The sequence below is a fragment of the Cyprinodon variegatus genome, unplaced genomic scaffold (genome assembly GCF_000732505.1).
Source record: "Cyprinodon variegatus isolate N-32 unplaced genomic scaffold, C_variegatus-1.0 Scaffold186, whole genome shotgun sequence".
In the NCBI taxonomy this organism is placed as follows: domain Eukaryota; kingdom Metazoa; phylum Chordata; class Actinopteri; order Cyprinodontiformes; family Cyprinodontidae; genus Cyprinodon; species Cyprinodon variegatus.
The window spans coordinates 14,651-30,263 of NW_015150639.1; the positions used below are offsets into that span (position 1 = coordinate 14,651).

The 15,613-nt window shown below is 34.6% G+C and overlaps 1 protein-coding gene across 1 annotated transcript in view; it reads left to right on the forward strand.

The window, feature by feature from the left end:
* Window positions 1–2,316: 2,316 nt before the first annotated feature.
* Window positions 2,317–15,613, forward strand: part of atg7 (autophagy related 7) — a 92,223-nt gene continuing 78,926 nt past the window's right edge. The window contains exons 1-8 of the mRNA XM_015379141.1: window positions 2,317–2,412; window positions 4,994–5,181; window positions 5,292–5,346; window positions 12,248–12,365; window positions 12,486–12,563; window positions 12,681–12,797; window positions 14,133–14,279; window positions 14,520–14,608. Coding sequence (XP_015234627.1) covers window positions 2,354–2,412; window positions 4,994–5,181; window positions 5,292–5,346; window positions 12,248–12,365; window positions 12,486–12,563; window positions 12,681–12,797; window positions 14,133–14,279; window positions 14,520–14,608 — 851 coding nt within the window. The 5' untranslated portion in view covers window positions 2,317–2,353. The remainder of the gene's footprint in view (window positions 2,413–4,993; window positions 5,182–5,291; window positions 5,347–12,247; window positions 12,366–12,485; window positions 12,564–12,680; window positions 12,798–14,132; window positions 14,280–14,519; window positions 14,609–15,613) is intronic.

A 15,613-nucleotide genomic window follows, 5' to 3' on the forward strand; every position in this document is an offset into this window, starting at 1 on the left:
AATTTAAAAACATACCAATGACAATTTTCAAAGCTGCTTTTTCTAAACCTATGAGTTTTCTAATAATCCAGAAGGCATAATCCAGAAGTGGAAAGAACATAATTTGACCATAAATTAGCTAGGAACAGGTGCCTCTCAGTAGATTTAAACAGATAATGAAAGAAGATGCAGTGGGCTATATGATGATTAAAAAAAAAGTACAGCTATTGAATTATTTCTTTTATAATGCGATCATAAAAAAAAAAAAAAAAATTAAACCAAATCTTTTCACTTTAAACCATGTTTTTCAATGAAGGGTAAAATAATCAGTACTGTACTTAGCTTGTGGGCTTTGGTGTGTGTTTACTACTATCATCTAGATTACAGTAAATTATATATATATATATATATATATATATATATAAATTATATTATAGAACAAAATGTCACTTTGAAATTCTTAAAGATTAAATTTTTAGGAAAATCTGATGGCAAAATCCTTCTGACTAAAAAGAAGTACATTTTAAGCAAACATATCTTTATGAAAAAAGCTTTTGTTTTTCTCTGCTGGGATCCTACATCAATTTCCTTTTATATTATGTTACGTTGAACTTTCCCCTAATCATTACCTGAAGTCTAACATATATATTTTTGCACAACCCTGAGGGAACAGCAGCTATGATGGTGTGATTTCCATAATGTGTTTTTATCTTGTAATTCTCACAGAGATGCTCCTGCAAGCAAGGTTTGAACAATTCTAGCATACAGAATACAATATCATGCATACATAAGATATTTATATTTTCTTATTGTCTCAGGTGAGAACTTGATTGCAGGCTTATCATAAAATCTTAAGAGCATTGGCCATACATTCTTAATGAATCTTTTAAATAATGAATCTTATTATGGAGCAATAATTACACAGCAGGCCCCTGTGTTAGACTTGTAAAAGGTGCATCATCTCCTAGAGCAAATATGAGGCAACTCCAAAGCACATGTTTGTCTGTGTCTTCTGTCATCATGAGGTATGTGCTATGTGGCAGGTTAGTAAAGACACACCCTTCATTTCCAATCAAATAGCAGGATTGCTTTCCAGTTAATGATAGATTTTAGTAGGTATTATAACTTTTAATGTCTTTTGCACTCAGTTTACACCATATCTACTCAAATTACTTTTTTACAACAGTTTTATTGAGTTAACTTGACTGGAGAAGAAAATATTTTTGAACTGGTAAAGAAAGTATTTTGCTTTTATATAGATCACATTTATTACAGGAATGTGGAAAATGTGAAATGGAAAATGACCTAACCTGTTTTTGACATTTATTAAGTACTACAGCTTCCTGTCATCGCTTCCTGACAACAATGACAGCATGGTGCAAATGTTAGTCCCAATGGGCTTAAAAGGTCAACATTTTCATGACAAGTTATACTTCACACCTGCAACATTTTACATGAATTATACCTAATGAAAACATGACTTAAAAATGACAGGTTTGCATGAGTAAATGATTTTTTTCCATTTCCTAATGTAACTAAAATTCCAAGATGAATCAGTCAAGTGTGTAATTCAATACCCCATACATAAATGTTCTTCTCTTTCTAAATGTTCATTAAAGGGATAATGTCACTTATCATTTCTTTTCATTTTTCCTTCTGATTCAATCAGATATTAATCCTTTTAGCTTCATTTTAAATTCCCTGTTAACAATACAAAATGACAGGAACTCTCCACTCCCTATTTAGACAAACGTCTTCATAACACAAAGGCAAAACCTGTCTTGTGGAATGAGGAAGACTTTTTTTACACTGATTTTAGGATGTCAGTGTAATGAATTCTGTTTGGACACACACACAGCATGATGGGACAAATATGTCAATACCATTAATAAAAAAATAAAAATCTCTATTATATATTAAAGATTATATGAGCCCATCTCTGAAAGTCATGAGAATGTTTGACCATGAGCCAAATCAAAAACCAAAAACAGAAAAATAAAAAACCTTAAAAAAAACTAACAAAAGTATATATTTAATTTTAGAATACTGTATACCGGAAAAAATATTTCAATGTCTTTTAAAAGCAAATTCTAAAACTATAATACCATTTTACCAACATCTTCATATATATATCTATATATATATATCTATATATATATAGATATATATATATATATAGATATATCTATATATATATCTATATATAGATATATCTATATATATATATAAATGTCAAACCTAAATGTGAGAAGTTTATTTAAAAAGCTCCTTAATGTGGTCACGTGATCTTTTATTTTTCCTAAAACCCTAGCCTGTGCGTTTTTCCTAAGCAGAATCATTTGGAGACGGTCCCTAACTTGTTGTCACACTCCCCATGTCTGAAAGGATTTCTTTACTATCTGGTGACCACACTGGTTCTCTTGAGATTGATAGGTATATTTCGCGCTTGCATCAAGTCTAGATAGTATATCACTTTTATGGCTATTGTGTTTTTGTGATACTTCCCCATAGGATATTAATTTACGACACGCAGCAAAGTGAGTGGCTCCTAGCAACCAGTCATACAAATTTGTCTTATTTCGCAGACCGAGATGAAAAGGAACGGTGCGTACAGATTCCTATCGGTTTTCTCCTGCTTAATAGTTTGCGTGTTTCTCTTCTTGTTTTGGTTTTTCATCTTTTACTCCATGGTTCTTGCGCCGTAAAACATTGAGGAAGCAAAGAGCTATGCTAAAAGTTGACGTTTAGCCATTACCCACGATGCCGTGCTTTATTGACAAGTCCTCCCGTCACATGACCACCTGCAACAGGAAGTAGCAGCTGAGGGTGAGTGCAGGAACACAGGAGCAGTTTGGTACTTAAAACCTGTCTTTTTGGGCTAAAGCAATTCTGAATCATTCGGCTTCTTATAATAGTTTGTTCTCAAAAAGTCGCTCTCAATATTTTACTCTGTTCGAGTCAACCGTTTAAGCTGCAGCTGCTAAAATCATGCTCTGCAAAACTATTCATAATTTTGTCAGAATTAAGTCAGAAACTTTATCATATTCTATTTAGATTTTATCCCATAAACCAACACAAAGTACTCCATTATTGTGAAGGGGAATATTCCATGTATTTTAAACTACGTTATTGCACAATAATCTGATAAGTGTGGTGGGTATGTGTTCACTGCCTCTGAGTCAATAATTTGTACATAAGAACCACCTTCTAAAATCAGTAAGATCTAGTTACTTTAGAGTGTGTATAGACTGTAGATATTAGCCCATTCTTTTATGTGAAAATATGCAGGTCAGTCAGATATGTTGCAGAGTGATTTGCTGGAGAATTAACCTCAGATCTCTGCATTTTTTTTTTCCAAAACTGCCCTGTATTTTAGCTCAGTCCATTTTCTATCATCTCCAAACATTCAACCTGTCTCTGCTAAAGAATTACTATTATTAATGACATGGAAACTCAAAACAAACATCTGACCTACTAGGATTTTACATTCAGGTAACGGCTAAAAAATGTTTTTTACATCAGCAATCCGATTTGAGATCTGATCGACTTGGGTCGGATAAAAAATAAATAGATTTTAAATCTTAAGAAGTATAATTAAGTCTTATTTTATTATAATTAAGTCTTAATTTATTGAAATTTGAATTGATACCCAGCCTTAGAGAACAGGTGGGAAAGGGCAGGCTGACTAAAGGAGTATAAATGAAGCAGTGGCCCAAATAACCAACTTTCATAACCGAGGCATATATCTATGAAAACACCTGAGGCCTTAAAACAGATGAGCCTTAGCAGCAGAAGAAAACACTGGGTACCACTCCTGTGAGCTAAGAACACGCAAATCCCAATAGCAACTCACCAAAACTTGGCAACAATGATAAGATGAGTGCTGTGCTTTAAATGATTTTCCAAAGTGGTCCAACTAAAGATTGATTCAACACCACAGCCCACCTTAGTATTTTGCTAACCATGTTTATCTCTTGTGTATATCATCAGTATATCATCTTTTGTTTATATCCATGAGGTAAAGGCACCATATCCAAAAGCTCAACTAGTTTCTATAACATGAAAGGGATTTCACTGAGCTCCAAAAGCCTCCACATTCACCAGATCTGAAGCCAGTCAAACCCCTTTTGAATAAGGTGGAGAGATTTGTAACATGGATGTGAAGCTACAAGACCAGATCTTTGTTTTTGACATATTGACAGGTGGAAATTTTAGGGATTTAAAAAGGAAGAAATCCTCTAAACCACATTTCTTACAGTGTTCATATTGTTCCTTTTTTTTAAAAATAGGAAATCTTACTTTTAGGCTGTCTGTGTCTCACACAGTGTTGGAGATTACATACAGGTTCTGGAATGGATTGTCTGTCAATAGTTTTTTTTTTGGTTCAACTGTTAGAAAACAACCATGCTGCTTTGTGGCTCACAGAACTTTTATAATTGACTTCCATCTGTTTGTTCTTCCTCTACTGCTGCATAATTCTGTAACTTTTTTTCCTCAGCTCAATAAACTTTTAATTTGGTTCACTCTGGTGATCTCCTCTGTTCTCCTTTCAAACAGTAAAACTAGTAACTTTTAGCAACCTAAAGCCTTCCTTTAAAACTTGATTGCTGATTGGTCAGATCAAGTCAAGTCTGGCCTATAGGAAAAATCCATGTTGCCAAAACTAAAAGAAAAGATAAAGACATTGTGTCATAACCGTACATTGATTAATGTTAAAATTTCTGTTTTGAAAAAATTAAACTAATCTGAAAAGTTGCCATTTGGAACTTAATTTGACTGATGCCTAATGGAAATCCAAAGTAATAAACAGAATAATTGCTTGTATTTCAGTTTTTTTTCTTTTAACTCTCTTTAACTAGAAAATATTCTACATTGTAAAATAAAAACTGTATCAAGCCCAAGTAAAATGATCAAATGTTATCTGATGTTGTTGCTTCATTTTTACCACTCTCAGTTCTTGATAACCATTTCATGTTTTCTGCCTTTTTGTCCTTCATTTTAGTTTTTGTTGAAGTTTTTCCATAGAAGTTCTGATGGCGTCTGACACCAGCGGAGCGTCCTCCTCCTCAGACCTCAAGCTGCAGTTTGCACCCTTCAGCAGTGCTTTGGAGGCAGGTTTTTGGCACCAGCTCACCCAGAAGAAGCTCAATGATTATAGACTGGATGAGAGCCCCAAGTGTATCAAAGGATACTATTACAATGGTAGGTTAGATATCTGATGGTGTGGTGTGGTGTGCCAAACTACAGCACTTCTAATGATAAGTAAAGGCTGTTTACTGAGATAAAATTTCCTCCCCAATTTAACCCAACAGGTGACCCTGTTGGCTTGCCCACTCGTTTGACTTTGGAGTTCAGTGCATTTGATGTGTAAGTATCATACAGTTTGTTTTTGAAAGATCTGGCATTTTATTTGGTCAGTGGGAAAGTATTTTATTGTTTTATTGTCTTATTAGAAATCCTAAAAAATTAAAAAGATGATATGTCAAAAGGAAAGCCATTTTTCTTGTTTAATAATACATTATTTGCAGCTTGTCACAAGCCATATAAAGGACACATTTACCTGGGGAACAAAATGTTCTGATCGGGTCCCACCAACAAACCAACAAAGACATGAACTGATTGGATAAACTAATCAAATAGAGAGATTTACACTCCTTTATCTTACAGGATATTTCCAGTACAATAGATGGTGAGATGCATATCTGGTTTAAATTTGATAGCTGGGGGAAAAAATATCACTATATATAGTGATATTGCAATATTGTGACAATATCCTATTGTGACACGCATCATGCAATATCACTATATATAGTGAAAAAATATCACTATATATAGTGATATTGCAATATTGTGACAATATCCTATTGTGACCCAAGTGTTGTGACACACATCATGTCGCAACATCCATGCCAATACTGACCACTATAGTAAGTGGTTTGAAAAAACAAAAGCAGGCTTTTTCAAATTTATTTTTTATTTCCGTTGGTTGTTTACTCTAAGCTTAATTCAAAAGAGATTTACTTTGTGTAATTAATAGACAGGTTGTACATTTTTTCAGTCTGCTATATGGAGCATTTCTGTTTGGAGTAAAAGTGGAGGGGCAAGGAGGCATGGTAGTAGAATTAAATAAAGAGCAATTTAAAAATGTATTGATAGCAAATAGTACAAATAAAAAATTTTATTTGAAGTAATTACACTTTAAAAAATTGTAGGTTTTTTATTCATAAGAAGATTGTATATTATTCTCGTTTTAGTTATCCTATTGCCCTAATAGACTGTAGTTAACTTTTCTGTGTTACGTTGTTGAGAAGGTTGTTTAGGGGTGTGGTTCTATTTATTCTGGGGTTTTGAACATTTTCATTTTCAACCAAAGCAGAGCCAGATTAAAAAAGTTTATGAACTATTGCCCTAGGGCATTTTCTTTAATGGCTTTTCTAGATGCAGTGCTTAATATTTCTTACAGGTATTTCTGTAATCTGTTCGCCAAATGAAAAAAAGACAAATTCTTCACTATTCAAACATAATTGTACTTTTAATGAAATCTCGTTATACATAAATGCCATTTCAAAATGTGTGCATTCTGTAGCAGAACATACAAGGGTAAATAAAATGAACTAACTTCTTGATCTGTACAATATATCTATAGCAGCTAAAAGAAGCTGTAAAGTTTGATTTCTAAACAGATTAAATGGTCCTCCTTTAAGTTTTTGTCCAAATGTTCTCCAACAGGATAAACATGAGTTTCTCAATTATGAATAAAATTATTCTGAAATAGATCCCCTCTCCTAAATGTCTTTACCTTGAAAGAAAACATTTTTTTGCCTGCAGGAGGCTTTATTTTTATTGGTTTTGGAATAAAAAACATATTTTTTTATGTTTTTTTTATTTAAATAGATCATGTATATCATTATGCCTATTTAAGCTAAAAACACATCCATATCAATGTACGCACAATGTGTGTGTTTTCATTCTGTTATTAAAGCAATTCTACTTTTATCTGAGTTCAAAGCAGTGGCAGGAGTATGGCTTATGTGGACTTAAAATTGTCAGTGTATATATAGTGTTCCAGGTAAATACATGTTATATACCAACAGTCTTGACCTTGATGAAACATTGGCTTGTCTTGAAAATGAGATTCTCTTCCTGCTGCTCCCAGGAGCCACCATCAAAGCCCCACGTCTAGTTGACACAGTTGCTGCACTTTCCCTTTTAGTTTGCTTTGTTAGACGATTGTCTGTGGATTTGTAAACCATTATATAGGAAAAGTTTTATGCTGTAAGGTCAGGAAGTTAGAGTCAGTTTAGTTTTTTCCACTTAAAATAAGTGAACCAAAGGCCATATGTTCCAGCAACAGCGCCCGGACATGCAGGTGCCTTTCCACCGATTCCAAGTTGCTGTGTTTCACCTTCACTTCCTTATCAGCAACAGCTGAACTGCTTACTTGTCATGCTGGGTAATTCAAGAGTCTCCATGTGTAGTAGGGCTCAACACACCTTCTGCACAAGGCAAGGCAAGTTTATTTATATAGCACATTTCTCTTTCTACCTGAGGGAAAACAAGAAAAATAAATTGCGTTGGCACAGAGGCAAAACAAAAATAAAAGAAGAGAATAAAAGTGAAACTTTCAAATAAGAGGATCATGTATATATAAAAAAGATAAGAAAATGATTAAGAAATTTGAATGTAAGTTAGACTGCAAATTTAATCAATAATGTTTAGATTAGACAGTTAATGGCCTCTAAACAAATGCATTTTTAATCTTAATTTGTAGCAAAGGCTTTAGCCCTTTTACAGCTTTCTTGAAGTTTCTAACAGATTTGTGGATCATAGTAACTATAGACTTCATCTCTATGTTTTGTTCTGCTTCTAGGTTTACAGAGTCGATTAGTCATTGAGCGATGTATAGGCTAACAAAATTATTTCATTTTCTGATCGAGCCACTATAAGGCTTTTTTGGACCTGTGTTATTGGCTCTACTTCCTTTGTTTTATTGAGGACACATGCAGTGCCATTCTGGACCAACTGCAGCTGTCTAAACCACTTTTTAGGCAGACCGGTAAATACAACACTGCCATAATGAGTTCTACTGAAGATGAAACCATGAATTAGTTTTTCAAGATCCTGCTAAAATATTAGTCCTTCAACCCTGGAGATGTTATTTAGGCAATAGAGGGCCGGCTTTGTTACTGTAATTATGTGCCTCTGAAGTTAAGGTCTGAGTCCATTACTACACCCAGATTTCGAGCCTGATTGTTGGTTTCAATCCATATTAACGGAAACTTTGTGCTGACTCTTACCTTCTGAAGACACTGTCATCTTAAGGGCAGGGAAAGCCTGGACACTAAATGAAGCACACTACTACATTATTCAGTTGAGCATCTACGGAGAAAACACCTTATTTTCTATTGTCAATCAACAGCTCAGCAGTTGCTCCACAAATTAAAGGCATAAAAGAGGATTCTGGGGTGGAAGATAGCTGTTTTTGTATTTTAGAATTGTGTGCATGCTTCAGTTCTGACTCCTTCGCAAAAGTTCTCTATGCTGGAAACACCTCACCAAAACTCTCTGTTTTCGGGGATCCATGCATAAGAAATATGAAAACATTAAAGATATGTTAGATAGTTCCCATTTTTGTTCATATTACAAGCCGTTTTCTCATCAGTGTGCGAGAGGGGAGGTAATTCTCGGCAAGCAGGTATTCTCGGCATACCACCGGTGCTTTGTTTTGTGTATTTACAGCAGTACCCTTGAAAATAACACCTTTTAAACTTTTACCAATAAAGACATGTTATAAATTCTAAGAAAGCTTAGATCCTCCACAATTCAACCACCAAGTTTATTTTATGGACACCATTAGCACCAAAGCACAATTAATAGAGATATAGCAGCTTGTTAAATCAGAATTTTAAAAAGTAAAGCTTTGACTTCTAAACTTTGAGGCGATCCTGAGGCTGTATTATAAATCCAATCTTAGATTCCATTTGTCCGTAAGGGTCTATGGAATAAAATGAATCCATCATATTTGTAACAAAGTAAAATTCCATGATGAGAAAATCGCCACATAAAGTCTGTTTTTTTACCATCAGAAAAATTTGATCCTAATACTAACCGTCTTGCTAATTACCCTAGCTTCGGAAAAGGCTTTGTTTTCCAGTTAGGTTTGTCAAGATTCTTGTCAGCCGTTGATCTTCCAATATACATAAGAGTAAACAAATAGCTCAAAAAAAGCCGCAGTAGCAAACAAGTGTAGGAGTACTTCTCCATGCTTCGGCAAACGCTAGCCAAACAGCGTATGAGTTACGCTTGGAGCCTACGTAAATAACATCATGGAGGCACATGTGCAAAATTTTTGATTGACAAACAAATAGCCAACCTAATTTCAAAAATAGACAAAGTGGATTGGCTCATGTTCTGTAGGCCCCACCATGGCCAGAGTTTATCAATTTAAATTTTCTTGGGGGGTGGGGGTGCAGGAATGCCATCCATTAAGAATGCCATCAATTAAGTCATTTTAGATGAATCTGGACACTTAATTTCTAAGAAAAATCCTCTTTAATACCTCTAAGTAGTCACACAACAGTTACATCATTTAGGAGCATATATCATAGATGAAAAGAATGCAAGAAATATCTTTGTTTAAATACAGTATGTTAATACCCTCACTTGATCTTTCCTATTATCTTTACTTATTTTTCTCAGATGGGTCATTTTCCTGGTTATCTTTCAAACATGAAAACCTGTTTTGAAGAGGAATTGCATTACTTTCAGCTTGGTTTAACACAAACCTCCCATTCCGAGGGAAAATGGGGGCATTTTCCTCTAATGTTGGCCATTCTGATGTACTTCATTGTCAAAATCTTTTAGCGAGTTGTCTTTCTTGATGTTTTGGCTCTGGTGCTAAAACATGTCATTTTTTATCAGTGTTTTGTTTGCTGATGGAGTGGTTGAGCTTTCTGTCCCTTCGTCTGATAGCTGAGTCATAACTGTGCCCCATATTAACCTACACATTGCCTCGTCTGTCTCCAAGTGGGATCACAGGCACTTGTGTTATCAATATACCCAGTAATGACCTCCACATTCACTTCAACTCGATGGATTCTCATCTCCAGCAATTTTCTGTAAATGTTTCCCAATGTTTTAGAACATACATGCAAGACAGTTTTTATAAAGCAACAGTAAATGTTAGCCTATTAAAGCTGTATTTGTTTTCTGAATGACATTATCGTCATAATAAAGTTCTTCATAGCAGGGCAGTAAAAAAACTAAATTGCCATGTTCCCCACTCTCCACCAAATCTGGGTTGTCACTTTAGGGAACATCACTCTACCCCATATAATTCACAACGGCACTTTGAGTGGTAAACTGGAGATGGAGAGAGAAGAATATTGTGCAGGTGTGGAAGAAAAATAAGTGTACAAATCACACTTGAGGAGGCAGAAAGTAATCAGTTTCCTGAGAAAAAACTCCTTAAACACATGCACACCCATGCTCACACACATATGGAAATACATTGTCACTCAGTCAGTCAATGAGTGGGGCTCACCTGTAATTCATTATCCCTCAAATATGGTGTAGAGAGGAAAAACAGATTCAAGCATGCACACGAGGTTTGACATGTTTACGTATAAGGTTACTGCAGTATGGTTTCTCAATCAGGGTTGTATTTGTATTTGCTGTGCCTATTCTGTACAAATTAATCTTTTAATGTACAAATTGAAACATTGAAACTTTGCTTTTAAAATTTCAAAGCTGACATTATATGCTCTTGATTTTCCACTTTTCATAGAGATGGCTGTAGAAGTACAAGAATCAAGTGTTAATATGAAAAAAAAAAAAAAAAATATATATATATATATATATATATAAAAAAAAACATTGGTAAACAATTATTCTGATAACCACATCAACTACTAGATTTCAGCCTTTCCTTTACATCTTGTAGGATGACATAGTGCCCTAGAAAAATGTTCTAGTGTCACATTTGGTACAAACTTTCTATACAGCAAATGTTTCTTTCAGGGACCAAGCGGTGACGGCAATCAATTAAAAAAGCCAATAATTCAACAAATCAGGAAAAAGGTTCTCAAAGAAAATGAGGTCAGCCAAGACAAACTTAACTAAGGCTTACAAAAAAAACCCTGACCTATTCACAATGAACTCACTGGGGATTTTACACACAGAGGCTAGCCTATAACAAACCAGCAGGGGAGGGAAGAGGGAACTGCTAAGAAAAACAACCATAAACAACCCAAAATAGACAACTCAAGCCAACACATTACTAATTATAACTCTTTCCAGTCTGTAGTGCTTAGAGGTCTTTGGTACCTTCTCCATAGCCAAGCCCCCCATGCTTCCAGCAGCATGATAGATTCCTGGTGCTGCATCATAAAAAGTCAGCTCCCCCCGCCAGTTCTTCAAATATCAGCAAAAGAATAAAGACAGTGAGTTATCTAAACAACATACAAGTTGTTTACCAAACTTGTGTAGACATATTAGCAAACGACTGGCTAAACCACTCACAAAATTTAAGCTATAATCAAAAAGACAGTTGTAAAAATAGTGGCGGGGCAGTGGTTAAGGGAATAGAGCTTGGAATCCTGAGGTTCTGAATTCGAACCCCACTCCCACAGGCTTACTCTGGGTCCTTGAGCAAAAGACACTTAAACCCCCACTGCTCCCCGGGCGCCACGCAATGGCAGCCAACTGCTCCCCAAGGGGAGGTTCATTCCGTTGCTGTGTACTTGTGAAAGTGTAATGAAAAAAGCTAGGAAAAAAAAGTCTATAATGAAATAAGCACTAACACTAATAGCTGGAGGAACATCTCAAAACAAACCTTTTTAAAGTATCACAGCATTAACCTTATAATAATAGTAGCTAGTCTCTCTCTGCATTATCTAGATACTTAACTTATCTCAAGATGCTGAATGCTTAAAAGATCAAGTGAAGAAAGCTTCAATGTCTGATGAATTTGGCTGGTAACAGTCTGGCTGCTTGGATGCACCACCAGGTGGTAATTGGTTATATGGAACATTTTGCTGCAGAACACTAGAAATAGCTCACTATCAACCCAACTTCACATGCACATGAAAACAGAGGCGCATTTAAAACAACATACATCAGTCAAAGGTGTGACCTGTCTTAACTTACTTAGACTAAGACCCACATGTATGGCTTGTGACTTATATCGTTAACATGTCCGTTGTTTTTAACCAGTTCGATTTTTTTATTTTTTTTTATTTAAAGAGTGTCCATTTCTTTTTGTTTTCAGTGATGGTCCGACTCCGGCTCGTTGTTGCCCAGCTCTTGGTACGCTGTATAACACCAACACACTTGATGCCTTTAGGGCCACGGATAAGAAGGCCCTGCTGGAAAAAGAGGCCAAAGAGGTAAAAGGGAATTTATTGGACACAAATTCATTAATGTGGATGTAAACTATCTGTGAAAATGCATATTAAAGGTGGTGTCCTGAAAATTAAATAATGAATAAAATAGGATTTTCTGTGCAGATATGGGATGCCATTCAGTCCGGGGCTGCCCTTAAGAACCCATCTATCCTCTGCAAATTCATTCTATTGACCTTTGCGGTGTGTATTTATAAATAACCATATAAATGTCTTATTTCCATATATTTGTGATTTTTTTTTTCTCTTCAAGCATGGAACATCTTAATCAATTAATAACTCTTTGATATCTCCTTGCAGGACCTGAAGAAATACCATTTCTACTACTGGTTCTGTTTCCCAGCACTTTGTTTCCCTGAGGGTTTGAAAATGATCCAGCCACCTGTTACCCTAGAGCAAGTTTTCTCACAGAGACAGGTAGTCATTTGTTATTTACATGACAAAAAAATAAGAACTTAAAATTTTTGTTTTGAAAGCCAGAACATTGCACATTCTTTCTTTGACAAAGGAAATGTATACACATCTCTCTTACAGTAGTTATACTTTATTAACATTCTGTTTTATATACCTTTACTGTAGTTTGTACTCTGATTAAAAAAACAATGCCAAGTGAGTAGATTGTTTTCCTTGGAGATTAGGCTATTATTAATGTTCTAAGTCATAAATAAATTGTTTCTCATCATGGCACAAATGTTCCATGACTTTAATTGGATATAAAATGCTAAAAGAGCAGCAATCATGGTGAAATTTGGATTATTTTGTTAAGCCAGGTTTTCAAATTCAGAACATTTTAAAAAGGAACTTAATCGTTCAGACTTTTAACTTGCACATTTCTGGCTATAGATCCAAACACACAATTTAGTTCACCCTTTTTCATTATATGTTACGGATGCACAATTATCTTGTATTAAGTAGGGTTTGATGAAAATGCAATATTACTGACAAACAGCTTACCATACATTTATGTGATAAATCTATATCCCGCCCCCTTTTCTTAAATGTGATTCTGAGACCCTTTATGATCTTAAAGCTTGAATATAAAATATCTGGCCTTCCAAACTCTCATCCACAATATTAATATCGCACACAATTATGTTGCAAGGACCATATATTTGCTTTATATGTGAATCCCTGTAGCAGGTATATTCTAAGAATTCTTTGCATTTACTATAATTTATTTAAGTTCACATAACATTATTATAATATATTTAGCAGAGAAAGAATTGGTTGTATTTCAGCTAGCCCCTGTAACTAAGCAGTCACAGCTTAATGGAGTTCTTCTGAAAAAGGGACCATTTCCTAATTCCTTCTGGTAGTTATTAGTGTTTTAGACACTATCAGTGTAAATATCTCAACACATTTACACTGATAGTGTTTTAACATTTGCTTACATTAAAAGTAAGCAAAAGAAACTGAATTACAATCTTTGATTTATTGGCACTTTAAGGATCAGTTGTATTTCTTCTCTGCATCCTCTTTGTAAACTATTTTAATTTCAAATGCAAAAATTTACCCAGGCCTGATATTTACCAGAAGTTATCATTATCGTCGCTTGTTAAAATTAGGATGCATCTGTTCATAATAATATAAAAGCATCCAAAGCGCTAAATATTAAATTACAGTTATCAGAGATGATGGAGAAACAGTTACTGGTATTTATCCATTTTGCCTCTGTTTTTACTACTAAAGAATTACAGTTTTGTTGTTTTTGAGCACTTCCTGGGATTAATAGTTTAATGATTTATCTGTCAGATCTCAGCCCTGCAGGAATCCTATGATGGCCTGTGTTTAAAAAGTGGCATCACTGCTGTTCCTTTCTTCCTGATGAAATACACTGAGGACACTGTTGAAATGGCTCTGCTTGAGGACTGGAAGAAATTTTTCACTGATACTAAGAAGGTATTTTCATAAAGAGATTATGCTTCGCTAAAACCATTTATAAAGTGATTTTCAAAAAGTTTCAAATACAGGTTCAAAAGGTATAAAAAAATTCTGTCTAGTTTTATAGCTTTGAAGGAAATGTCTTACTACCCTCAAACCAAAACTTTAGTCTTCTTTCTTGATTATTTGATCTTTTTTTTTTTTGACACACCCATGCAGAAATAAATACTCGTAAGCCCTCCTCTTTGGATTTTACAGGTCACCGTGGGCGTCTATGATCCTTGTACTTTGTCCCAACATCCGGGTTGGCCTCTGAGAAATCTCTTGGTCCTCTTGGCAAAGCAATGGTAAACAAAACACATGTTTGTGAGTTTGAGTGTCTGTTCATGCAGAGAAAAGATGAGGAAATCATCTACTTGAGATGACTCGTGCTAAAACCGTCAAGATGCAGTGACTTTCCAGAAAAGTATTTCTGTTAAATAAATCCTAAATTTAATCTGGTGTCAGCTATAAAAACAGTAATTTGTTCATATTAAACACGACTTTTGCATTTTACTTTTATTTATATTAGATTTTTTTAAAAACAAATCAACTTCCATGTACTTTTCTGATTCAATGCAATAAAATACTGTGGCTTTAATTTCAAGCAAAATTGCAAAGATAAAAGGAAAAAAGAAATATTTTCGTTTAAGTATTAATGGTTTGTAAGAAAATGTTCAAAGGATAAAGATCATTACACTGCAGAGAAAAGTTGGTGTACATTGTTTATTTTATCAGACATTCAGTATAAGACTTCTGGGTAGAGCATGATCAAATATTTACACAGGGATCAGGGAGGAGATCATACAGCTGTCCAGCAGAGTAGTTGTAATTTTTTTTATGTATCCAATATCAAACAGGAACTTTGTTCTTATGAAATAACTAACATGGAGCAGGAAAGTCTGCCTTCATTTCATAAAATTTTAAACAAGGGTTCTTGTATAAACATATTCATATTGTAAAATACATTTCAAAGTACCGATCTTCAAAAAATAAATAAATGCTGCATCTAATGATCTAACCTGGAAAAAATGGTTGTGAAAATGAGCTGTTTCAAATGGTCTTTTTAGAAAATACAGTGATTCAGTGTGGGTAGTTAAAATCTTGACCTGTCATGACTCACATGTGTTACCTGAAGCAGCTCCTAATGCCAGTCTGAAGTACTTTGTAGAGCTGCTAAAGATTAAAGGTGCTTTGAGGTGCTCTAAATTAATGAACAACGTGGATCAGTGGTTTATGACGATACTGGGTCTGTTATTAGTAACCAAATTAGTGTTTCTTTCATAAATCTGTATAATAAAATAATATGCTGT